The sequence below is a fragment of the Sphaerodactylus townsendi genome, linkage group LG12 (assembly GCF_021028975.2).
Source record: "Sphaerodactylus townsendi isolate TG3544 linkage group LG12, MPM_Stown_v2.3, whole genome shotgun sequence".
Taxonomy (NCBI): Eukaryota; Metazoa; Chordata; class Lepidosauria; order Squamata; family Sphaerodactylidae; genus Sphaerodactylus; species Sphaerodactylus townsendi.
Window position 1 is genome coordinate 35,096,962 of NC_059436.1, and position 25,643 is coordinate 35,122,604.

At 45.3% G+C, this 25,643-nt stretch overlaps 2 protein-coding genes across 2 annotated transcripts in view; one reads left to right on the forward strand and one right to left on the reverse strand.

The window, feature by feature from the left end:
• Positions 1 to 23,986, reverse strand: part of CCDC183 (coiled-coil domain containing 183) — a 46,489-nt gene extending 22,503 nt beyond the window's left edge. Inside the window, exon 1 of the mRNA XM_048513022.1 lies at positions 23,930 to 23,986. Coding sequence (XP_048368979.1) covers positions 23,930 to 23,955 — 26 coding nt within the window. The 5' untranslated portion in view covers positions 23,956 to 23,986. The remainder of the gene's footprint in view (positions 1 to 23,929) is intronic.
• Positions 2,966 to 14,324, forward strand: LOC125441953 (alpha-1-microglobulin/bikunin precursor). The gene is made up of 10 exons (XM_048513024.1): positions 2,966 to 3,146; positions 4,845 to 4,987; positions 7,194 to 7,270; positions 8,267 to 8,380; positions 9,372 to 9,473; positions 11,578 to 11,615; positions 11,967 to 12,048; positions 12,288 to 12,455; positions 13,144 to 13,308; positions 14,185 to 14,324. Exons 1-10 carry the CDS (start codon positions 3,030 to 3,032, stop codon positions 14,232 to 14,234), a joined length of 1,056 nt encoding a protein of 351 aa, XP_048368981.1. The 5' UTR covers positions 2,966 to 3,029; the 3' UTR covers positions 14,235 to 14,324.
• Positions 23,987 to 25,643: the final 1,657 nt, after the last annotated feature.

A 25,643-nucleotide genomic window follows, 5' to 3' on the forward strand; every position in this document is an offset into this window, starting at 1 on the left:
CCTGGAGGAATACCAAATGAAACTCCAATAAAGCTAAATATTGTTAAGCACTAAAACAATGTACTAAGACTACTGTCTTGAAAGCATGGATCTCTTTTGTCACCTGCCACCAGCTTGTCTGGGTATCAGACAGGACTTTGACTTGGCTCTGTGACATCAGACAGGAGACTGTGATGCAATTATAACTCACTTGGAATGCCTGCTGAGTTAGAACTCCAGCACTGCAATGTAACAAATGGAATCCCAGTTAGAATAGCAGGTCCTTTCCCCAGGCTATTCTCTTGCATAGGGCTGGTTCAAGCAGGAATCCCACCACACTCTGAAATTTCCAGGCTTGATTACTGCACCACCCTTTTAGGATTATTTATTTGATTGCAGCAGCAGTGGCATAGTGGTTAAGAGCAGGTGCATTCTAATCTGGAGGAACCGGGTTTGATTCCCAGCTCTGCCGCCTGAGTGTGGAGGCTTATCTGGACAATTCAGATTAGCCTGTGCACTCCCACACATGCCAGCTGGGTGACCTTGGGCTAGTCGCAGTTCTTCTGAGCTCTCTCAGCCCCACCTACCTCACAGGGTGTTTGTTGTGAGGGGGGAAGGGAAAGGAGATTGTAAGCCCCTTTGAGTCTCCTGCAGGAAAGAAAGGGGGGATATAAATCCAAACTCTTCTTCTGCTTCTGCTTGATTGTTTCGATTTCTAGTCCACTCTCCCCTGCCACGGCAGGCTCAGAACGTCAAACAACAGTATTATGTTTCAGTTTTAAAAATGAATAGTAATAACATACAATAAATACGATTAAAAACTAGTGCCTAAATATTAACTCATGAAGAAGGAACAATTTAATTTCAATACCCCCATACATTCCTCATTAGGTGATACCAATAATAATACAGAAAAAGAAGGAGAAGGAAGAGGTCAGATAGATTAATTACATTGTTGCTGCCCTCAACCACAGGCCTGGTGAAACAACTCTGTTTTGCAGACCCTGTGGAACTGCAACAGATCCACACGGCCCTGGTCTCATTTGACACAGCATTCCACTGGGCCAACACCAGAGCCAAAGAAGGCTCCAGCTCTGGTTGAGGACAGCCAGATACTTTGGGGGCAGTAAGTTGTTACATGCAGAGCATTAGTGGCATATCTGCCTAGGGATGGGGGGTACCCTCTGTCCCCGGGCGCCACTAATCTGGTCACAAAATCGCCCCCCCCCATGTGACCAGGAAGATGGCAAGGCAACAGGAAGTCCTGCTGCCATGTCGTCTTTGGGCGCCCTCGGCCCCGCTCATGTCATTATCAACATGGGTGGGGCCAAGAAAGCCTGAGGACACCCCACCCCCCCAGCCTCGCTCCCCGGCTCCCACCTGTCCCCAAGCCCTGCTCTTATGCTTATAAAAGCAAAGGAGCCGAGGACAGAGCTTTTCTGTTGCTTCTGCTCTCCTCAGAGGGGAGGGCAGAAGGGACTGCCGGCTGGAAGCCTGGGGGGCTCGGCCTGGGGGTGGGGGTGCCTGGAGCCCCTCCCCCTGGTGTAGCAGGGGACGCCTGGAGAACAACTGTCCCATAATGCTCTTTGGGGGAGAATAAAGTGGTGGTTTTGTTGCCTGAAGAGGGCATGGAGAAGCAAGAAAGAAGACTAGATTTCACATGCTGATTCTAGTCAATGCTAGATATTGGACAACAGACCTGTTGTTGCAATTTATACCTCAAAGCAGAGGTTAAGAACCTTGATGAGTTTACAACAATCAGTGTTTGCTGATGTTTCCTCCTGTTTACTTTAGTTAATCATTGCTTGGGAGTAAACACATCAAAAATGGGGCAGAGAGGTCTTCCAGGCAGGGCCAGTTTGGCCAAAAGTCTCTGTGGAAATCACATACCACAATACCTTTGGTTGGGAACATGATGATCCTGTTGTTTCAAGAAGTTCCAAACAGAATTGAAGGAAGCACTGCCAAGCAGGAACCGTGCAAACATTCTTAAGGTTTTGCATCTCCAAAGTAATCTGGTCTAATTTTCAGAGGGGAACAAGGTAGAATGCATTCTTCAGGTGCTCAGAGAAGACCTTTTTTGTACCGAGGAACAAAAGGGTGCCTATTCTAGTATTGCACGCAAGAATCTGATAAATGCCCCTGTCTTAATTATAACTTTTATTTCTGTGGAATAACCCTTCAGGCATTTGATGGTGGGCCACAGAATACTGCTAAACAGCCTTTGGGGGCCGGTGGTCACTGCAAGCCTCTGAAATGTGAATTACACACACCCTGCTGGGGAAGTAGCTGAAAAGGAATACCACTCTTAGAAATAAGCAGGGAGATACTGGTTTTAAGTTGGAAGTTAGCTGCAGAAGGTTGCTAAGAAAGGTTTTTGGCTGGCAGTAGCAGCTTCTAAGATACTGAGGGACTGAAGTGCTATTTCATGAGGGTTCAGTTTTCTGCTCCCATCTCTTCTTGCTCCCCACCTGCTTAGCCTGTACATTTGATTTATGATGGTGCAGGTAGGAAACAGGAAAATTTGCTACCCACAACATGCACCTGGTGAACTTTCTCCTTACCACTAAAGTGACCTTGAAAAGCTCCCCATGAACTTTGTTCAGATGGGAAGGAAGTGGGCAATGTAAAACAACATGACTCCCCACTCTGGTAATCACCTCCCCTTTTAACCCAATGGAGCAGGTGATGTAGAAGCAGGTCTGCCTCCGAAAACTGATGTTAAAAGGAAGAGAAAACATTGCTGATCAAGGCCAGGGGGTAATTGGGGTAAAACTGCCCCCACTTCTGCCTCTGGTTAAATTTGATTGGGGGGGGGAGGCAGTTAAATCCCCTCACTCCTTAATGCACTACAGGGTTTTTGCTAGTGGCTGCTCAATATTCAAGCAACACTCAAACAAACCAGCCCGAGGCAAAACCGTTCCCCTTCCTCCCTGTCCGCTTAGAAGGCCAAAGTTCACATTTCTTCAGTCAAGCAAACACTACCACAACTGTGATCCAGAGCCAGGTCTACTTCTCAGGAGCCCATTAGGAGAACAAACCCCAGAGCTATGAAGTTCCAGGTGTTTCTCTTCTTGATCTCCACGGCAGCTTTTGCCCCATCCAGCGGGAACCCTGTCTTGACCACTGAGGATATTCAAGTCCAGGAGAATTTTGATGAAGAGAGGGTAAGGGTTCCAGGGGCAGGGGCAGGGGCAACTGCTTTGTGTTAGGACGTTAGAACAAGGAATGCAAACCCATGAAGCTGCCTTATATAGAACCATACTTTTGATCCTTCAAGCTTAGCATTGCCGACTCTGACTGGCAGCATCTTTCTAGGGTCCAAGACAGACCCTAGGTATTTCCCAGCCATTGCTGCCTGAGATCCTTGTCACTGGAGATGCCAGTGACTGAATCTGGGGAACTTCGGCTTACAAGGCATGGAGCTTGCATGATCTTCTCCCTAAAAGCTATTTCCATATTGCAAACAGGACAGATGTATTGAGGCCCCGAGACAATGAAACAGGGGTCTGCAACCTGCGGCTCTCCAGTTGTTCATGGACTACAGATCCCATCAGCCCCTGCCAGCATGGCCAATTGGTCATGCTGGCAAGGGCTGAAGGGAATTGTAGTCCATGGTGCTGCTGGAAAACTTCTGAAGTTACAAAACCTACTAGCTAAAAATCGAAGGCTTGTGGGATCAGGGAAGCGGTATGATTTGAACCAAGAATCTCCCAGCTCTATCAACTCCTCTACTGCTATGGCCTGTTGTAGTTTGCATGAACCAGGAACCTCAGAAGCTGCCTAGTCTCTCGGACAATATCCAGTTCAGTCTCCTCTGTCCTCCGTGCAGGCAAAAGTCTTTCCCAATGCTTCTGCTACACCAGATCCCTTAGCTAGAGATTCCAGAGACAGTGTGTATGCATCCAAAGCAATTGCCAGAAAAAGTAGAGACCCAGACCACACAGGTACACGAAAAGGCCTTAACCTAATTCCCACCATTGGTCCATTTGACGCAATGGTGCTTACCAGTTACCTGGTATTTCAGGTACAGAGAGGTCTTTTCCAGACCCCGGCCCCTGTAATCTTATAACTGGAGATGCTGAAGAGTGAATTAAACCTGCAATAAAATGTCTCTTTCCTTTAGCTACTCACTAAATGAATTATTATGTATTAATGTGTTGGAAGCCACCCTAAGCCCACGAGGGGAAGGCCAGCATAGAAATGAAATTAATAATAATTGTAATAATAACCTGGAACCTCACAGCCACCTGCGAGGTAGGTTAGAGAATGACTCATCCTAGGTTAAATTCCATGGCAGAGTAAGGATTTCAACCAGGAGCCCCCAGATCGCAGTCTACCGCTGTCACCACTACTCCATGCTGGCTATGCACATACGTCTTTATAAATGTATTGGGGAAAAGGAGTTTGGTTTAGAAAAAGAGCCAATCAAGATTTTTGGGCTGCTGTTGGCCTATTAAATTTATTTATTCATAATTGGTATTATTCACTGCTTTTCCCCAGAGGCTTAGGGCGATTTTCACCATCTAATGAAACAATCCATCCAATAAAACAATGTCCAATAAAACAGTACATAAAACATTATACATCTTTAAAATTACACTTACAGAAGATCCAGGTTTAAAATATACCTGCTAGAACTCCTGTAGGCTCACAGCTCGATTTTGTGAGCCGTTCGTGCATTAACTTCCCTGAGCCTCTCGCATATGCAGGCGGGTGTTGCTGTTTTTCTATAGCTCAGTGGAAAAGCACCTGCTTTGTTGATCAGTCACAGGCCCATGAGTTCAATGCCTGTTGCTTCTAGTTTGTTTGTTTCAACCTTTTTCTGAAGGTCTGGCGAAACACTCTCTTTTCCCCCCTCCTAGTTCTATGGGAAATGGTATGATATTGTTGTTGGCTCAACCTGCCCCTGGCTGAAAAAATATAAGGACCGATACACCATGGGGACGATGGTTGTGGGGCCGGGTCAGTCGGACAGGGAGATCAGCATGACCACCACAAGGCTCAGGTAAGCTCTTCTTATCTTCTTGCCAAAAACGCAAGAGAACATCCCTTTGTTGCTATTGATTTAATACATTTTTATCCTTCCCGTTCCCCAAAGAGTTCAGGCTTCCCTTCCTCTATTTTGCCCTCACAACAATCCTTTGAGGGAGGTTAGACTGAGAGTGACCAAGATCATCCAGCATGTTTCATGGTAGAGCAAAGGGTCTGAACTCAGGTCTTCCAGAAGATCCTGGTGTAACACTCTAACCAGTATACTGCACCAGTCTAGGGGCCACTCCACACAGCAAATGTATAGCGCAAGGGTAGTGGTGGGATCCAAAAATTTTAATAACAGGTTCCGATGGTGGTGGGATTCAAACAGTGGCGCCGCCGCACACACGCACCTCCAGTCCCTATTGGGCAGGGCGGTTGCTTTAGTCACCCCTTCTCGGCACTCAGAAAAAAATTAGTAACCACTTCTAGAGAAGTGGTGAGAACTGATTGGATCCCACCTGTGCGCAGGGGTGTCCAACTCTGGTGCCTCAGATGTTCATGAACTACGATTCCCATCAGCCCCTGCCAGCATAGCGAGTTGCAGTCAGGATAAAGCAACCTGTGTTCCTGTTTTCGCATTCACATGCATTCTTGCAGTCAACAACTGGAGCCCACAGAAACAATGCGGGTTGCTGTCTATTTTTTTATTTACCTCCCACCAATGCATAGCTATGCAGGCATGCACAAATGAACCCCCACAGCCATGCCTACGTCTCACGATACCACAACACGACTAGCTGCACCTGCATGGCTACTCAGTTGTAAGCTGCGAAATTTAAAAAACAGGAAAACAGAGGTGAATAAATTGCCTTCTGCCTGGCCGTTCGCCCACTAGCAGCCGCAACCCTGGATTTTTCAAAAGACTCGTGAATAGCACGATTCTCAAAAAAAAAAACAGTTTGAGGGAAATAACACGGGGCAGACTTGCTTTAGGGGTAAGATCTGTGTGAAGTGCCCCCCCCCCCAATGTTTTTTTCCCTGTTCTAAACTAGTGTTTATTGGCCCGTGCGGAGTGGGCCTGTGACAAGCCAACGAGGAAGGCTTGAAGGCAATAGCCTTCGCTCCTGTTAGCTGTTCCCCAGGATCTTCTATTCAGAGGTATGCTGCCTCTGAGCCTGGAGATTTCATTTTACACTCCATGAAGGATTACTTTTCCTTCATCCTTCTTTTCCTACAGGGCTAGAAGCATGTTGCAGGTTGGGCAAAGGGTTTCTTTTCAAATGCTGAAATGTACTTGGGCAGATGCAAACCGCTATGGATACAGGACAGGGGAAGAGATAAGGGAGTTTTGAAATAGTTTCCCCTACAAATAGAGAGCTTTCATCTGGAAGATGGTAGCTAATTTCCAAGGTCCTGAGGTTCGTACTAACAAAAACATTTTAAGCCAAAAGAACAGATTGCTGGTGAGAAATAAATATTGAAATGGTGTTGTACAGATCTAGGGTTCAGCTGCCTATGGCATACTGTTTGCAGTTCTGGTCATGGCATCTCCAAAACTGGATTGCAAAGCTGGGAAAGGGGCAGAAGAGGGCAACCATAAGTCAAGAAGTCAAGGACTTTCTTTAGGAAAAAAAGGTTTGAGAGTCTGGGGCCTTTGGATTGGGAAAAAAGCACACTAGGGAATGGATGAAGGTTTATAATTACGACTGGTATGGAGAAAGCACTCAGAGAGATTGATTCACCAAATGAAATGGCTATCTTGTAGATTCAGGACAGACAAAAGGAAGTATTTCTTTATACAATGCATTATTAACTGGTGGAACCCACTGCCACAAGATGCTACTGGCTCAAGCAGATTTAAAAGCAGATGAGGCAAATTCATGGAGGACGAGTTCACCCACACGTATTTGGGTACATCTCTCAATGGAACCTTTCTCATTCAAAGGCAGTGCACTTCTGAAAATCAGTTGCATCTGGAAAACAATGTCGGGTATTGCATTCATGCCTTGCCTGTGAGCTTCTTGAAGGCACCTGAATGGTCAATGTGCAAAATGAGATGGTGCCCTAGACAGATCTTGGGTTTGGTCCAGGAAGGCTGAAATATCACATAAGATATAGGCTGCATATCTGCTGTATTTTGGGATGAGATCAATTGCAAAACAATAATAACAGTTAAGTGTGACATTTTCTAAGGATGCAAGGAGAATTCTGATCTGCCCTCCTTCCTTCCTTTCCAGGCACGGGATCTGCTCTCAGGTCACTGGGCAATACCAGAAGACTGACATTCCAGGAAAACTCACCTACTATAACCCCAGTAAGTTTAGGACAACCAAGACTCTTCCATGTGCTCTTCAACTGTTTGACATTCAATGTTCACATTCTTCTCCTTCTCAGCTGATCTGGAGAAAAATGTCCTGTCCCTTTAATAGAAAACAATGATTAGAAATGTGGTGGAGTCTTTTGTCATGGAAGCAAACAGCATCTCATTAAGTCTTCTTCACTACAGGATTTTTTCCCCCCTGAGAGCCTCTTGGCAATCCTGGCTTCTACATTTTAGTCTTTTAAAGGGTGGAGAATTCTGGGGTCTTCCCAGAGGTGGGATCCAACCAGTTCTCACCACTTTTCTAGAAGTGGTTACTAATTTTTTCTGAGTGCCGAGAAGGGTTCTTCCTAATTTTGACATAATTCTAATCTCACTAGGAGGGGCAAGAATGACACCCATTCACCCCTCTCCAGTGGTGTAGTGGTTAAGAGCAGGCGTACTGTGATCTGGAGAACCTGGTTTGATTCCCCGCTTTGCCACTTGAGCTGTGGAGGAATATCTGGGGAACTAAGATTAGCCTGTGCACTCCAACACATGCTAGCTGGGTGACCTTGGGCTAGTCACAGCTCTTTGGAGCTCTCTCAGCTCCACCCACCTCACAGGGTGTTTGTTGGGGTGGAGAAGGGAAAGGAGATTTTAAGCCCCTTTGAGACTCCTTATGGAAGAGAAAGGGGGGATATAAATCCAAACTCTTCTTCTTCTACTACTAGAGCACTTGCTTGGAGCTCTCTCTACCGTTTGAAATTACACCACAAATGTTCTAGTTTATGCTAGTGATTAATAGACCTCGAAACCTGTTTTGTTTTTTCATTTTTTTCAAATGAAATGGATGCTCAGGAAGTTGAGTTTGAGATCAAGTTCCATTTTCTGTAATGGAAGCTCAGGAGAAGAATGGAAGCTCAGAATAACAAGTAGCATTGCTCTACCAATTTAGCCTCTTCCAGAGTGTTTCCTTACAAGAGCACCCAATGTTGTCTTCTGTTCTAGAATGGGATGCAAATATTGAGAGCTTTGTGGTTCGCACCAACTACAATGAATATGCTATCATCGTGTCGAAGAAGAGCAGCACCCGTGGATTGACCACCACAGCCAAGATTTATGGTATGGAAACCCCAAATGGCAGTACAGCATCTAGCTTATGAGATGAGGTCAAGGTTCACCCGATCCTGATTGCCAGCTAAGTGAAGACGTGAAGCTGTCTTATACAGAGTCAGACCAGTAGTCCATCCGGCTGAGACCTCCTGCATATAAAGCTGGTGTTTTGCACTGAACCACAGTCTCTCTCCTTTCATCTTAGCATCCTGTCACCAAGTGTATTCACATTCGCTCTGGTTCACTCTGCTAGCAATAGCATATAAATTGTCCCCTGTTGCCAGTTCCTCCTCCCGAGGAAAACATGGTCCCCATTATATCTCTCTTTTTGCCTTACGGGGAAGCCTTTTTAAAATGTCATTAGCATTTGTGCTGTTCAACCAGCTGCCTAGTTATGTAATCTCCAGATGGGGCTTGAAGTTCATCATTACAACTGATCTCCAAACTATAGCGATCAATTCGCCTGGCCCTGGTGGCTTCAGAGGACAAACTTCAGAGGAAATGGTGGCTGGCTTCAGAGGGCAAACTCTATGGTATATCATAAAAGTGAAATCTCTCCTCCTAAGGCTGCCAACTTGGAATTGGGAAATTCCAGTAGATTTGGGGGAGGGCAGGGTTTGGAGATGGGAGGAACCTCAGCAGAGTATAATGCCATAGAGCAGGGGTGGTCAACTCTGGTGCTTAAGATGTTCATGGACTACAATTCCCATCAGCCTCTGCTGGCATGGCCAATTGGTGCCAGAGTTGGACACCTGTGCCATAGAGCCTACCCTCCGAAGCAGCTATTTTCTCCAAGGAAACTAACCTCTGTATTCTGCCCCCCCCCAAAAAAAATTTTATGTCATAAACCCCAGTGGGATTTCGTGACTGTAAGAGAGTAACTAGTTCAAAGTCACCCAGCGAGCTTCACAGAGATTTAAACTCAGATGTCCCTAACATTCCCTAGCCCCAAAGACGCATATAAGGCAAACCATATTTCACATATTTCATTCTCTTTCAGGAAGAAGCTCGGAGTTGAGAGAGGATCTCATGGCTGAGTTCAGACAGTTTGCTCTGGATTTGGGAATCCCTGAAGACTCTATCAGCACTCTGATTAATAAAGGCAAACTTGGGTTAAGGGAGGGGTGCAAGCTCGTGAGTTGGGCGGAGGGCATTTCAGTTGAAGGGAGGGGGGGGCATTTCAGCTAGGTACAGAATACTAGATGTATCCAAGGTTAAATTCCACAAAGAAAACAACAAAACAGTTTATTTGAAGATCACCTGTTATGACTTAATTGTCCAGTAAGTTAGACTGAATGCCAGATAGACTAGTCATTGATAAGAAATGTCATTCAATTAGTAATGACTAGTTATTCATGAGGAGCCGCATGGCGTAGTGGTTAAGTGCTTGCACTGCCACTCACACAGTCAGAAGTTCGAGCCCCCTGTGGGTCAGATATCCTGGCAGCTGGCTCATGGTCAACTCAGCCATCCACCCATTCCTTGGTCGGTAAATGAGTACCTAGCTCATAGCTAGGGGGTAAAGAATAGCCAGGGAAAGCAATGGCAAATTACCCCACCAAAATGGCTTGCCTATGAAATCACTGCTTGCAGTGGTACCCCAGGGTTGGACACGACTGAAGGGGAAACTTTACCATTTTAGTTATTCAAAAGCGAACATTTTCAGAGTGTGGAGTTCTGGCAATCACTTTATTGCCCCCGTATCTTCTCCTGGCAGCCCCCACATCGTCTCCCTTCTACTTACGTCTTTGTCTTCTTTCCACCCTCTAGCCAACCTTTCTTCTATCTGCTCCCCTAGTCCTCAGCCTCATTGTTTATTTACTTCATTCATAGCCCGCTTGTCTCCCAACGGGGATCCAAAGCAACTTATATTAATCTCCTCTCTTTTATTTTATCCTCACAACAACCCTAAGAGATAGATTAGGCTGAGTACGGGACTGGCCCAGGGCCTCTCAGGAAGTTCCCTCAACAAAGCTGGGAACTGAACCTGGGTCTTCCAGATTTTATTCTGACACTATAACCACTACACCACATGGCCTCTCAGATTTCCCTCCTTCCCTCCTCCTGGCGGCCCCTCCCTGGAAAAAGTCTGGTCAAGCAACAACAGGTGAGCAATAGCATGTTGCACAGGTGGTTCCTCTGGTGGCTGCTGCATGACCCAGTCAAGTCCCACAAACTGTACAGGAAGAGCTACTGAACCCAGAAAAGTTGTGTGGCATCATCTGGTAGCCAACACAACACCTGGGAGACTTGTGCAAACTGCATGGCAGCAAGTTGCCTAGTGGTTATTGCTAGCTATGGCCCTGATGAGTCCTCTCTCCAGGACAAGAGGAAGGGGGAAAGGGTAGACTGAAAAGCCCAAATAGTCCTGGAGGGGACTCTCCCCCTTCTTTTTATAGATAGAACCCTGGGTTTGAAAGCTGGCAATATTGTTGTGGTTGCTTAGCAACACTCACCATTGCCACTGAGAGAGATTTCCTTCTTAAAAGTACATGTGCTTCTTCAATTGTTTGGGGGTGGGGAAGCAGTTTAAATCATTCTTTTAAAACAGATTTCATGCTTTTGTGCAAACCTAGGGCTTTTCTCAGATTTGCAGAAACATCTGTAGCCTCTGTTCATGGCTCCATCCTCCAATTTTAAGCATCCACAAATGGACTATGCTGAGAATTAGATGTATTGATGTAAGATCATTATCAATACAAATTTTAACCAACACAGAAATTTTTTTTGACATACACACTTAACACGTGACATACATAATTAATAGCGTACAGCTAGACACCTTTGTACCCCCACTGTATAATCATACGGTTTGAACTATTAACTTGGGCTCAACCCATCCAGGAAAAAAATATCCCTACTTTTTGAATATGTCCCCAAAGCAGACAACGTACTGCATGAGGATGCTTTCACAAGATTACTCAATAAAGTTCCTTATGGTATCTTTGCTGGATATCCTTTCAGAGGAGGGGAAGAACAGTAATGGCCAAGACTCCACATTGATCCCCCCCCCCCATGTTCTGCTGGCATGACATCCTGTTATAGATGCCATCCCTTCACATTTTTGGAAGGGAATAACTGGAGGGGGTCATATTATATGCTTTGGGGGGCAGATTTGACCGAAAGAGTTCTAATTGCTGACTCTTACTAGATAATGTCAATCTTTGCCCTCCAGTAACACCTCTCAAACTGACCTCTTTCCTCAGGGGAGTGTGTTCCTCCTCCAGTTGAAACTGAACCACAGGTAGGTGGAAACCTCTCTGTTAGAGTCTTGCTATTCGCTGGGGATTCTTCTCTACAAGAGAAGGGGAGCTTGGCCCCACTTGTATGCATCTCCAGCTGCCTTCCAGAAGGCAAACCTCTGAAGCTTTTTCCACCTTCCTCGCTCAGATTAAAAACCGCAAGAAGGTGGACCAAGCAGAAAACAGCCAAGGTTGGCTGCCCAAACCTTGTGCTTCCACTACAGCAGGGGTCTGCAACCTATGGCTCTCCAGATGTTCATGGACGACAATTCCCATCAGCCCCTGGAGAGCCACAGGTTGCAGACTCCTGCACTACAGTAACCACTTACAGAATGTTCTCCTTCTTTCATCAGGCAAGAGTTCGAAGAACAACATTGTTTGAGGAAGAAGGCTCTGCCGATGGGTCACTCAACAAGTTGACAGCCAATAAAGAAGGTCAGTTTCCAAAACAGAAAACTTCCTCTGCAGGATTTTGGGGACAAGGACATCATACAGGCTAAGGGGACAAGACTGTGGCAGCCACCTGTGGACAGAAGAAGAAGTTTGGATTTATATCCCACCTTTCTCTCCTATAGGAGACTCAAAGGGGCTTACAATCTCCTTGCCCTTCCCCCCCCCCCCCACAACAAACACCACTGCTCTGTTCCATCTCAAACCCCTTTTGATGCTTCCAGATTATTGTCGACAGAAGGTGGATGCTGGTCCTTGCCTGGGCATGTCGTCTCGTTATTTCTACAATTCCTCTTCTCAGACATGCGAAACCTTCCTCTACGGGGGCTGCCTTGGAAATGGCAACAATTTCCACACAGAGAAGGCCTGTCTTCAAACATGCAGGACCGAGGGTAAGGAAACTATGGGCTGGATGAAGCTAGAAAGCAAAGTTGGTCCTACGAAGAACTTTCAGTGTTAAGATAAACAGAAATGAAGCCAGGAGGAGAAAGACAGAACTTCTCCTGCCAGATAAAGCCAAAAGGTCAATCTCATTCAGATTTTAGTTATCAGCTAGCCAGTAAGCCCACCAGAGGCTACAGATGTCTCCTGTTGTTTGGCCCAGCTGCTGAAACTGGGGGTGGGGAGTCAACTTTGCTTGGAAACTGTGGTTGATTTCATTTTTCAAAGAAAGGAGAACACTTGCTTTCTTTATAGTCACACAGGGGCAGGTTTCCAGACCTAGGCCCATACATGCAGAATAATGCACTTTCAATCCACTTTAAATGCACTTTGCAGCTGGATTTTACTGTGCAGAATAGCAAAATCTGCTTTCAAACAAGTGTGAAAGTGGATTGAAAGTGCACTATTCTGCATGTGCGGAAGGGGCCTTCAAAGACTTAAGCAAATCTGTTTCTACGGGCATTCCCATCACACATGGCTGTGTTGGGCCTAGATGAGCTCAGCACTTTGCCAGCCAATCAGCTGTCAAGGAAAGATGCAAAACACAACCAGAGCCCATGCAGAAGAGCAAAAGGTTCTAGGTTTGAGTTTCACTAGAAATAACCAGTCTTGTGCAACGCTCTCTTTTCTCCCCTGCAGCATCTTGCCGGCTCCCCATCAGCCCTGGAGACCCTTGTAAAGTGACGTACTGGGCCTTTGATGCAAACCTGGGCAAATGTGTGACCTTTGAAGGGTGTGGGAGCAACGGAAACAAGTTTTACCATGAGAAAGAATGCAAAGAATATTGTGGGGTCCTCTCTGACGGTATGGTCAACCTCTTTCAACCGATACTGAAGAAAGACTTAAGGAAGGTTGGGTGTATTTATAACAAGGATGTGTGTGTGCCAATAATTCTTAGAGGTATACTGTCTCTGAGCACAGAGGTTCCTTATGTTCCGTTTGTGGTTTTAAAAGCATTTAAACTACATTTTCTCCAATCCCTTTATACTATGCAAATGGACATGGTTTTCCTTATGCTGCATAATTCAGTTATGAGGTGGGGTAGGGACCATCACAGAGCATGATACTGAAGCAGCCCCCCCACCCCCCAGCAAACCATCTTCAGATACCTCAGCATCTATAGGCGCACACACAATCAAGCCAATGTTTGCAACACAAAGTGGTTACCAACTTGATTCTTGAGAAAAAGATAAGCTGATTTATTGTTGAAGGCTTTCATGGCCGGAATCACTGGGGTGCTGTGTGGTCTCCGGGCTGTACAGCTGTGTTCTAGCAGCATTCTCTGAAGATTCTATCAGATCCTCTGAAGATGCCAGCCACAGATGCAGGCGAAACATCAGGAGAGAATGCTGCTAGAACACGGCCATACAGCCTGGAAACCCCACAGCACCCCATAAGCTGATTTTTCCAATAAGTTGAACTCTGTGCCTAATAGAGCATTATGCACTTTTTCTGCACTCCAGCAGAATAATAGCTAACTTGACTTTAAGAGCTCCTGAAAGGCATTGTTATCCGGAACTCCCATCCAGAGCATCTACATATGGTGGGGGCATGTCTAAATGAACAGCGAAGCCAGAGGAAGGAATGGAAAGCCCCCCCCCCCACACACACACACACACCTTCCCCGCAGTCTCTGTATTCAATCCAGCCTCAGTTATTGATTTATTTCCTTTCTCTTAGGGGATGATGAATTTCTCCACCTGTCACCATCGCAGACCAAGCAAGTGTGAAGACAGCCAATGGAAAAGAAACATCCATTTTTCATTCAGTCTTCTGTGTATGAACCAAGAACTCAAATAAACAGGGGCTTCTACACTGAGCCACACAGTGTGCTTTTGGTTTGTTTGCGTCCTCACTGCCCCAAGAGATGAGGAGTTCAAGAGGCAATATTTCTGGAGTCTTAATTTCCTTTGGGAAAGATTTTCTGGGAAACTGATTTTGTTTTGTACCCTCTGCCTTATTTACACATATGCAAGTAGAAACACAGGTCTAGGGAAAGATGCTCCTACAAAACAAAAGCGCTTCAGAGAGAGAGGGATGCCCTATAACCCTTCAGACCATTCAATTTAAAGGCACACCCATTCTTGAAACCAATCTTCCTTGCTTCCCCATTGGCAAAACATTACATGAGAAACAATTCCAACTTGGGAATACTGAAGGTTTATGGCATTGTTGAAATATGTGCTTTATTTATAATTATATCACCACAGGTGGAGGCAAAAAGGGCTCTTATATAGCAGCAGAGTAAAGAAAAAGAACAAGAGACAGATCTTGTGACCTAGAGGTGCTTCACTTTCAACCAACTCAGTTTCTCTCCAGTTAAAACACAACCCCACCACTGACACCCATATTGCATGATGAGAAACTCCAGGGGTAGCTGAACCCAAATATTGCACAAGATGCTAAAGCTAAACAAACAAAAACAGCCCAAACTGGATCTGAAGGGGTCCTTGAGGCCCGGGTCAAAAGGGTATCAACATTCCGCCAAGATCCATTTTGCATGAAGATCACATGAATAAAGATTAGAGCACAAAGTATTTTGCCAATTGCATAATCATTGCCAGCCTTGGATCTTTTCCAGTGAGGAGGAAAAGAAATTTCATGAGGCAAAAAAGGAAATTATTTTTCACGGCTTAACTGATAATCATGGCAGAAGCTTTCATGGAATAGAGCCTACTTTGCTGGATACATGAAGCGTATCCTCAATGGGCAGGTACCTTGGCAGGGAAAAGAGAAAACCATGCAGAACTAATCTTCCACCGTTTAAAATCCCACCATCCTGATATTCTTCCCTTACTTATAAGTATCAGGAGAGGGCGCAAGAGACCAGCAGATCGGATCACTGTGCTTGGTTACCAAGGGCTGGTATGTTTCACTGGGCTGATATTTTATAAAAAGGTATTATGTGGACTGTGTTTCTGGATTTTACTTCTGGGACAACACATCTATAAACAACTTATTTCTGCTTGTTTAGAGCCTCTTTCCAAAGGGACAAAGTAAGCTGGATATAAATGTATTTTCATAAAAAGACAGCTTGTAAGTTTGGTTCTGGGACTGCAACTTACATGTGTCCTGAGATACAAAGGTTATTCCCCCCCCCCCTCCCATAAACCACTCCAACTATGGGCCAAAAATTCCAGATTTTATAATGCATGGGATTTGTATTTCACCCTTCCATCCCCATGTGATTGGGAATTTTATATTTTTCCCTTGTTGGTGTCTGTCATGGTTTTTATAACCATATATATTCAGTTTTATATGATTTTATACGTTTTTATAACCATATATATTTAAAGGTTAAAAAAAAGTAAGCAGGGTTTTCTTATCTGAATCTACCCCAGGAAATCCCCTTGATGTGGCAGCCCTCCGGCAATGAACATGCCAAGCTCAAACTTGCTTCTGGGTTGTACCCAGACTGTCTTCTCACCCAGAGATTCCTGTGGTCGTGGTGTGTGCATCACATTGAAAGGAGGGCAATTTCAAAATCTCGTTTCTGCTCGTTTGAAAAGCCCCATTTTGGTTTTGTTCTCCTTTGTACAAAATGAAGCTGTGAGCCTTTATTTACATGCCATTTTCTGTTTCTGTGAATTGAAGTTTCCCCCATTAACTCATACATTTTTAAACACGGTTCTGGCTCAGAAATGGCATTAAAACCCACAAATGAATGTGGAATGTAGTGCAAATGGGTGAAATGAACAGTGTCACCCATAATAACATTCTAAGCCAAAAAATATTGAAGGGGAGCATTTTCCATACACCCCCCAAATGAAACTGCCTTATACTGAGTCAAACAATTCCCAGTAGTTGATTTAGCTTAACATTGTCTAGACTGATTGGCAACGGCTCTCTAGTGTCTCAGGCAGAGAAAAGTCTTTCTCAGCACCTATTACCCACGCACGATCCTTTTATATTCAAGATGGATCTTAGAGGTGCAGTGTGTGTACCCTTCCACAAGCTGTATGCACAAAATTGTTTTTGCCCCTATTTGTACCATGAGCAGGATTTTTCAGCTCATATTGAACAGAGCCATGCACACTGACTGTATTATCTGAAGGGGGGATGGGAGCTGCAAACATCATTTTAAAGTTTAGATTGTATTGATCCAAGACAATCCCAAACACAAAAGTCCCAAACACAAAAGTCATTTTATTAGGACCAACCTAAATGACACAAATGGTGAAAGGTTTCAGCTTGTTCAGAACTCTTCATCCATTCGGCTACCAAACCCATAAAACTTCCTTCCATAGCTGGACACATTTTTAAGCAACAGATTTCTGATTAAAACTTTCACTGATTAACTGGCAGAGGGCAGATTTTAATTGATGATCAGCACCAACAATCAACACTTTTGGGCATATGCAAATACATTTGAATCATATTGATTGCAAGGCAATCAAGTACAAAATTACTCATTTAAATAAAACTACATTACATTACATTAATGCGTTTTATAGATAAACAGATTAGCATGTTCTTTGTCAAATGAATCATGTGTCTTTTTCACATGTACCATTCTGATCTGTACATAAGATAATATCTCTGTGCACTTCACCAGGCAAGGGTTCTTATGTGCAGAAGGCCTCTAACAAGTACCAAGTTTCTGTGCGTGCTCGAGCATTAATGTACCTGTGTCTCCTTATGCGCACCTTTATTTCACTGTTCAACAATACATTGAACAGGCCACCTTTGCTCAATAATTTAGACTCTCTTTTTTAAAGCAGTATATGTGTGGGGGAGGGGGTCTCTTGCAGAGGTCCCAAAGTCCACAGCTGGCAGGATGTGCCCCTCTGCCAAATATCATTCAGGTCCCACAGATGGCTCTTCTACTGCCCTGTGGCCTGCTCCACCATCCCTGACACTCACTCCGGTTTCCTTGGTGTGCATAGGTCTTGCCCCTGCCCCCCCCCCCGCCCCTTCCCAATGAAACAACCTCTCCCCACACACACACACACCCAACCAAAAGGGGGCCGGCTCTGTACTTTCCAGCAATTAAAAAGAATAAAGCAACAGTTGTCTCGAGGCAGGCCAGAGATGCTGGTGACCCCGATTTTCTGTGTGGCTGGGCAGGGTGAATGGGGCCATTGAGAACCTGATGACTGGCACCTCCACCCGGGGACTGTCTCTCCCCACAGCCCACCCCCCTCTTCCTTCCCACCCTTTAGCGCTCGCTTTTCAATTTCCTTCCTGGAAAGGAGAGCTCATCTCCCACTCCCATTGGCCAGGAGGCCTGAAAGGGAACCGAGGAGACAGGGGGAGGATTAAAAGGAGCACTGGGTTGGTAAGAGGCCTAGTGAATACAAGATGCTCCAGCTGGGAAAGAATGGGGTCTCAGTGGGGCATCGGAGCAGACCCGCCTCCACCTCCCCCACATCCAAGTTGCATTCCTAAACAGAGCTTTTCTTTAGGCAAAGGGCCCACAGAACCCCCAGTGCCTCCTTTTGCAAGGCACCTGCCACTGCAGGTACCAACCAAGATCGGGGGGGCAGTTGCTCAGGCATCGATGCATTGGAGTCTGTGAGTGGCATTTGGGGGTTCACCCTGCATATCTTCTTTAGTGAGACCCTGCTTCAGAGATGCCACCTTGGTCTCCTCTGCGCATTTTATTTAATGTTATTAGTTTTATTTTAAACGTACCCATTTTTCAGGTCAAAGCGTCTCATGTGGCCTGCAATTAAAAACTGAAATTACAAAACACATTTCACAAGGTTAAATTGGGGGGGCGGGGGGAGGGGGGTCAATAACCCTACACATTCAACCAGCAAATTAAGACCCAGGAGCCAAAGGAGAATAGAAAGAACCACAGCTAAAAGCCAAATCCAAAAGGCCAGCCTCCATCTTAAAACAAATTAGGAAAACCAGCAAGACCAATGATAACAGGAGCCTGACTCACAACAATGAAATCTAAACCCCAAAAGGGAAGTTTTGGCTGTCTAATAGGAGGGATGTTGTCATATGTGTTTCATGGGGAAGGCAGTTCCACAGTCTTAGTGCCACAACATAGGAGGCCGTAACAGACATGGCCACCCATCAAACCATTGATGGTTCACACAGCAGGACTTCTTCAAATGATATTAGTGTATGGACTGGCCAACATCGCAGCTGGCAGTCCTCTTAGAATGCATGATTTAAATCAGTTAAGCAAAAATATATATATGCAATTTGAGGGCATGCAAATATATATATGCAATTTGAGGGCATGCTGCAAGGAGTTTAATGAGTTAAAATTTATCCTCAGAGTTAAGGTGTTGCAGAAAAAAATGAACAGTGGTCCTTCTTTAAGATTTGACAAGACTCCTGTTATTAAAGCTGCCTTCTGGATCACAATAAGAAACTTCTGTTTAGAGTTTGTCTAACATGCAAATGTATTTAACCAAATCAATTGATTTGTTGGCTAAAAGGCAAACCATTCATCCCATTTCTTTGCTATATTGGCCCCACTGCTGTGTTCATACAGGCCCTGAGTAGAACATTCATGAATACTGCCAAATTTAGAAGGTGACTGATGTCTGTGAGATTTTAACTGAAAGCTTTAAACTGATGGTTTTGAAATACTGGCTATTTTTGCTTTTATTTCTGTTGGTATTATTATGGTTTTAACATTTGCCACCTGTTGACAGGACTTTTTAAAGATAATTAAAGTGACAGACAAATTACTGTTGTGGTTTTCTGGGCTGTATAGCCATGGTCTGTTGGTTTTTGTGCCTAATGTTTTGCCTGCATTTATGACTGGCATCTTCAGAGGCATGTCACAGTGAGATGAATTTCTCTCTGTGAAGATAGTATGCGAGAGCCAGTGTGGTGTAGTAGTAAAGAGCAGGTGGACTCTAATCTGGAGAACTGGATTTGATTCACCACTCCTTCACCTGAGCAATGGACCGGTGAACTGAATTAGTTTCCCCACTCCTATACACAAAGCCTGCTGAGTGACCTTGGGCTAATCACAGTTCTTCGGAACTCTCTCAGCCCCACCCACCTACCTCACAAGGTGTCTCTTGTGGGGAAAGGAAGGAAAAGGAGTTTGTAAGTCCCCTTAGAGTCTCCTTACAGGAAAGAAAGGGGAGTATAAATCCAAATTCTTCTTCTTCATACATGTGGGTGAAACGTTAGGAGCAAAAACTACCAGACCATAGCCACACAGCCCAGAAAATCCACAACAGCCAGTTGATTTTGGATGTGATGGCCTTCGACAATGCATTAACAGAAAAATGCCAGGATAGTGTAAGATTGAGACTCTATCTATATGTTTTTATTCTGCCTTTTATCCAAGAAGCTCCATGTCTAGACACAAAAGTGTCTAATAAAAAGATTCTCTTGGATTAAATCAGCAATTTCAGTAGGGTTGCTTGTGTGACAAATGCATCTTAGGGACTTATATAGACAAAAAGCGAGACGTTTTCATACATGGAATAAAGTTTTCTGCTTCACATTCAACAAAGCGCTTCATGGAAAATATGCAAATCAGCTCATCAAAAGGCCTGTACAATCAGGCAGCTTTAACTTGGTACCTAAAACTGTCCAGGTTGGGGAACTGTAGTGTGTGTGGGTGGGTGGGGGGGGGGGGGGGTGCTAGCCACTGACCCCTCTGCAAGGCACTAACAAGACTCTTTGTTGTCCTCCTAATTTGGTGCCAGGCTAGCTTGGATGGAGTCTTGGATAGCTCCATCCTTTATGAAACTGTCTAATTCTAGTTCCCAGCTTTGTCAAGCCTGTAAGCACTTCAGGAATGTTGAGAATGACGAGTGGGGACTACCCCAAAATGGCTGCCATGAAGGAAGGACAATCTCAAAATGTTGGGAGACACAAGCCAAACATACTCCTATGGCAGAGGCATGAACTTGGGTTCCCTACAGACCCAATGAGGAGATGCATCCCTGGTTTTTCTCAAGCACCTCCTGATCCCACCTAACCTCACCAAAACGGATGAGAATTGATTCATGGCTTTGTTGGGCCAGAGATAATAATAGACAAAGACATGTGATCACAGGTAACAATCACTCTCTCTCTCTCTCTCTCTCTCTCTCTCTCTCACACACACACACACACACACACACACACACACACAGGTTTTGAATTTTCTAAAGGCAAATTGCAACAAGTTCAAGATTCCATTTTCGGTCCAGGAGCCCAGGGCTACACAAAGTCCTTCTCTGAGATCTCCCAGGTCCATGAAGACTGCTTCAGATTCCCTTGAAATGTCTCAGATATTTCACAAGGTGAGGATACTACAAATTCACATCAGCGCCCACATTTGGTGAACTCCATTTCTGTCAGTTGTGAATGGCTTTTGCTGGTAAATCTCCAGCATTAATCACCAGCTGGATAAATCCATCAGCCTGTAACCAGTAGTGAAATAGCCAAGAAGCACAAGGCATTTTTATCACAGTACAGCCACAGAGGCCACATTGCACAAAAGAGTTTCGTGACCTCTGTACTGTGGGCAGGCCTGTGGAGGGTGGCCTGAGCTCCCGCCATGGAAATGCTGAACCTAGAAAACCATTGAGGGGTGGGCTTCAGAGGCCACATCCAGTTCACCATGGACACTGGTGAGGGCTTGTCCCACTCCACCCTGACAAAGAATTCCCCCAACTCTAAGGCCCCTTCCACACATAGGCCCCTTCCGCATACGCAAAATAATGCGTTTTCAAACCACTTTCACAACTGTTTGCAAGTGGATTTTGCTATTCCACACAGCTTCAAAGATCACTGAAAGCAGTTTGAAAGTGCATTATTCTGCATGTGCGGAATGAGCCATAGATTTGTTTCCAGAATAATGCACTTTGTTTGCAAGTGGATTTTGCAATTCCGCACAGCAAAACCCAGCTGCAAAGTGCATTGAAAGTGGGTTGAAAATGCTTTATTCTGCATGTGCGGAAGGGGTCTAAGTAAAATTGGTAGCATCCAAAACCAACTTTCTTTCAGGGAAGCTCATTCAGCGGTACAGATGCTCTCATGGAAGCCCTCCAGGCACCCCTCAGTTGAAAGGGCCCCAGATGCCAAAAAAAACAGGTAGCGTCGCTAGTAAACTAGCATCAACGAGAAAATGAATTAAGCAGTCCAAGCAAAGTCAGACAATCTCCCGGCAGGGGCTTTTGTCCGCCCTGCTGCCCAAAGAGGCAGTCCTACAACCGTAACACTGTGCAAATTCCGCACAGTCCTAATGCCTCCTCCTGCGCCGTGTGAAAGGCCAGGGGAGTCTTACAGTCGCAGCGCCTTCCTAGTGCCTTTTTTTGAGTGGGAGATGGACGGAAAGAGTTGGGTTGGGCTCTCTTCTCCATTTTAATGCAACGCTATGAATACCGGGGAGCTCCTTTGGTCCCCTGTTTAATAGATTTAAATGTGAAAAGGTGGTGGGATTTGGGTGCTGGGTTGGAGAGGGAAAGGCGGGGGAGGGGGACGGCTCTTTGTTCGGAGCTGCTACTCCTGGCATAGATTTATTTAGCATGTGGAGGGCACGGGCCCCTCTTTTTCTATCCCCCCTCATGGTCTGTCCCTTTCTGCCTGGCGTTCATTAGCATACCAGCTGCTTCTTGAGAGAGGGTGGGTAGTCAAGGGACGAGGGTGGGGGAGAACAGAGGCGTCCTGGGAATGAATGGGGGGAGCTTTAAAGAAAGGGGGGCAGAGGCAGTGAATGGGAGGGGAAGGGAAGCTGAAAAGATGTCACTGCAGTTCTGAATGAAACAAGAGGGGGCTCCCAATGGGTGCAGGGACAGGGCAGGCCGACCTCAGGGGAGAAAAAGCAGATCGAAGGAGAAATGTCAGGGAAGGCGGAGAGAGAAGCAGGCGAAGGAAATTTGACATTAGGAAACGCATATGGAAGTGTAAAGTGAAGAGTCTCCCCTCCACTGCCTTGCACACCGAAAGAGGATCCTAGAGTAGGTCAACCTAGGGGTCTTTGCCTCCCCACCATGAACCTCATGAAAGGTCCCTGAAGCCATCCTTTAAAAGGGCCTTTGTCAATAAAGTCCACTAACCTTTGGACATGTCTACGTACGCAGCTTCTACAAAACAAATGAGAAGAAGAAGGGTTGCGATTTATATTCCGCGTTTCTCAACCATAAAGAGTCTCAACCATAAAGAGTCTCAAAGCAGCTGACAAGCTCTTTCTCTTCCTGCAACAGACACCTTGCGAGGTAGGTAGGGAGCAGCAGTGGCATGGTGGCTAAGAGCAGTGGCTAAGAGCAGGTGCATTCAGATCTGGAGGAACCGGGTTTGATTCCCCGCTCTGCCGCTTGAGTTGTGGAGGCTTATCTGGGGAATTCAGATTAGCCTGTGCACTCCCACACATGCCAGCTGGGTGACCTTGGGCTAGTCACAGCTTTTCGGAGCTCTCTCAGCCTCACCCACCTCACAGGGTGTTTGTTGTGAGGGGGGAAGGGAAAGGAGATTGTAAGCCCCTTTGAGTCTCCTGCAGGAGAGAAAGGGGGGATATAAATCCAAACTCCTCTTCTTCTTCTTCTTCTAGGTGAGGCCGAGAGAGTTCTGAGAGAACTGTGACTAGCCCAAGGTCCCCCAGCAGGGGAAACAGATCCAGTTCACCAGATAAAAGTCCACCGCTCATGTGGAGGAGTGGGGAATCAAACCTGGTTTTCCAGATAAGAGTCCACCGCTCCTAACCAATGCCTTATGCTGCTGACATAGTTTGGTAGTGCTTGAGAATATTGCTTTACAAGCATTTACTCACCCATTCTTGCAACAGGCCTTAAAGGTAGGCCAGTATTTCACGGTCTCCTTTCTGCAGATGAAGGTGAGCCACGGCTGAGAGAAGAGGGCTTGCCTGCATTCTCCCAGATGATCCCAGAAGGCCTCATTCATTGTCCCTGCAGTAGCCACTAGGCAATATTTGTGCCCAAAAGGACAAACCAGCCAAGTTTCCCAGCTTCCCTGCTTGGAGGTGGTACACAGGCAACCAGGAATTGAAAGCCAGATTTAGCTGATAAGCAGGAAGGTGGAAGACAGAAGGGTGACTGCTTCCAGATGGACACCAACCTGGAGAATTAGAAGAATCTTAAAGACCACCCAGGGCTTTCCATCCACCATCAGCCAGAAGAGAGATTTTCCTCTACTCTCTCTCAGCTCAGTTTTGTCTTCCAAGTGAACCTGCAGACAAAGCTGTTGCTACACCACAATTCAAATTTGGTGAAAGTGTCAGGGTAACATGGAAAGAAGCCAAAATGCATTTACTTCAAGGGCCAGATTTGGCTTGACCTGTGCTCAATATATATATATTTCCAAAAACAACAGCTTGATGAGTTTTAAAAAATGTTACAAAATCCACAACAATCTATTTACAGTTCCCTGAGCATTAAAAAGGGGGTCATCGTTGGCTCTTCCAACAGTCTGCCAGCCTGTGGCCTCTTCAAGAGTCTGCCTTTAACACTCATTGGTTACAGAATTTAAAAACCCCAGAAATTCAAATTCCACCTACCTTCCTTGAGTTCCACCCCAGCCCATCCATCTGTTTTTTTTTAATTCAAGTTCTTGACAAACGAAGGCGCACCCAACATGAAAATAAGCTGTTCCCTTTTGCTTTACCATCTCCCCCCTCCCCAGGGCCCGAAAGGTGACTGATCCATCTGTTTTGGAGTCAGTTGCGCAAACAAAACCCTGAGACAATTGAAGGAAACACTTGAGAAGTTCCAAATTCTTCCATGGGTTTCGGCTGTGGCGACATTAGCCGGCGCGAGTCGGCCAGCAGACAATGAGACACAGCCCAAGAGGCAGAAAAACGCATAACTGCCTTGAGTGTACAGCAGAAAGCCAAGATTTTGGTGACGAAAATAACCCAAACATTTTTTTTCTTTTACGAGAAAGAATTGTAGCCTCTAATCTGTTTGGGATTTAGTTATTTTTGGAGTAAAACAAGGTTTAAACTTCCTTATTAATTTGACATTGTTAGGGTAGGAAAGCTGTCTTTCACTAGCCTCCCTAAATCAGTCTGAAAATTGGGGATGAAGCTTTTTCTGCCTTTGAACCTTGAGGGCCTGAGAAGTTTGTCCTCTCAATGGCTCATTCCGCACATGCAGAATAATGCACTTCCAAACGGCTTTCAGTGCTCTTTGAAGCTGTGCAGAATAGCAAAATCCACTTGCAAACTGTTGTGAAAGTGGTTTGAAAATGCATTATTTTGCGTGTGCGGAAGGGGCCAATGTCACAGGAAACATGCATGATCCCATCTGACAGCAAGGAGGCTAGAAAGCAAGACAGGCCTTGCTGGATCAGACTTCTGTTTCCAGTGGCGATCAGCAAGGTGTCACAGAACCCTTACCCCCAGAGATAGACTGCCTCTGAACAATAAGGTTCCACTTAGCTATCATGGCTAATTCGCTGACCCATCTTCAATGCATTGACCCAACATCCTTTGTGTTTTCAACTCACTTGAGTGGGTTGTGATCATATATTTGCAGCACTGAATTCCATGTTGCATTCAATAGTCTGAAAAAACGCCTCCTTTCATGCTTCGTCATACCTATACCAAAGTTCTTGCTAACTATTATGAGATTTCAGAGCCACACACAGATGGCTTTTCCCAACCCCCATTTTATCTTCACATATAATACACCTGCAATGGCAAACGGCTCAACCTTACCAAATCAGATTCAGGGATGAACAGGGTTTCAAATGCCACTCTTTCCAACTGTATTATAACACTCTTCACCAGACCACATTATCCCTAGTAATGTATTCCAAAATTTGATGCCAGTGAATTGATAGCTTGAGTGAACAAAACATTTGTAGAATGCCAACAAAGCAAATCATTATACGTACAACTTCCGAGCAAGTTGGCCTGTCAAAGAATGTTCCAAATACTATACTAATTCCAATTTAGCAGAGAAATAAGACTCACCTGGCATATTATTTTGCACGCCCATTTCGCAAAGACACACTATCTCCTTTGCAAAGCTTCTGACAATATGCTTCCAAGACCAGTTACCAGATTTTCCCAGCTGGGTTGCAAACTGGATTCCATTCAGTAACTGCTCTGCTTTCAAGACTGAGCAAGATACTCTTTGTTCCAGAGCAGACAGTTCCCAGTGCCTTACTTCCCAGTTTTTATACTGGCCAGACAGCTGTTCCGCAAGCCAACAGCCGTGCTAAACCTGAGCTGCTAACTTAGTACAAAGTGCTTTGGCTCCTTTGCA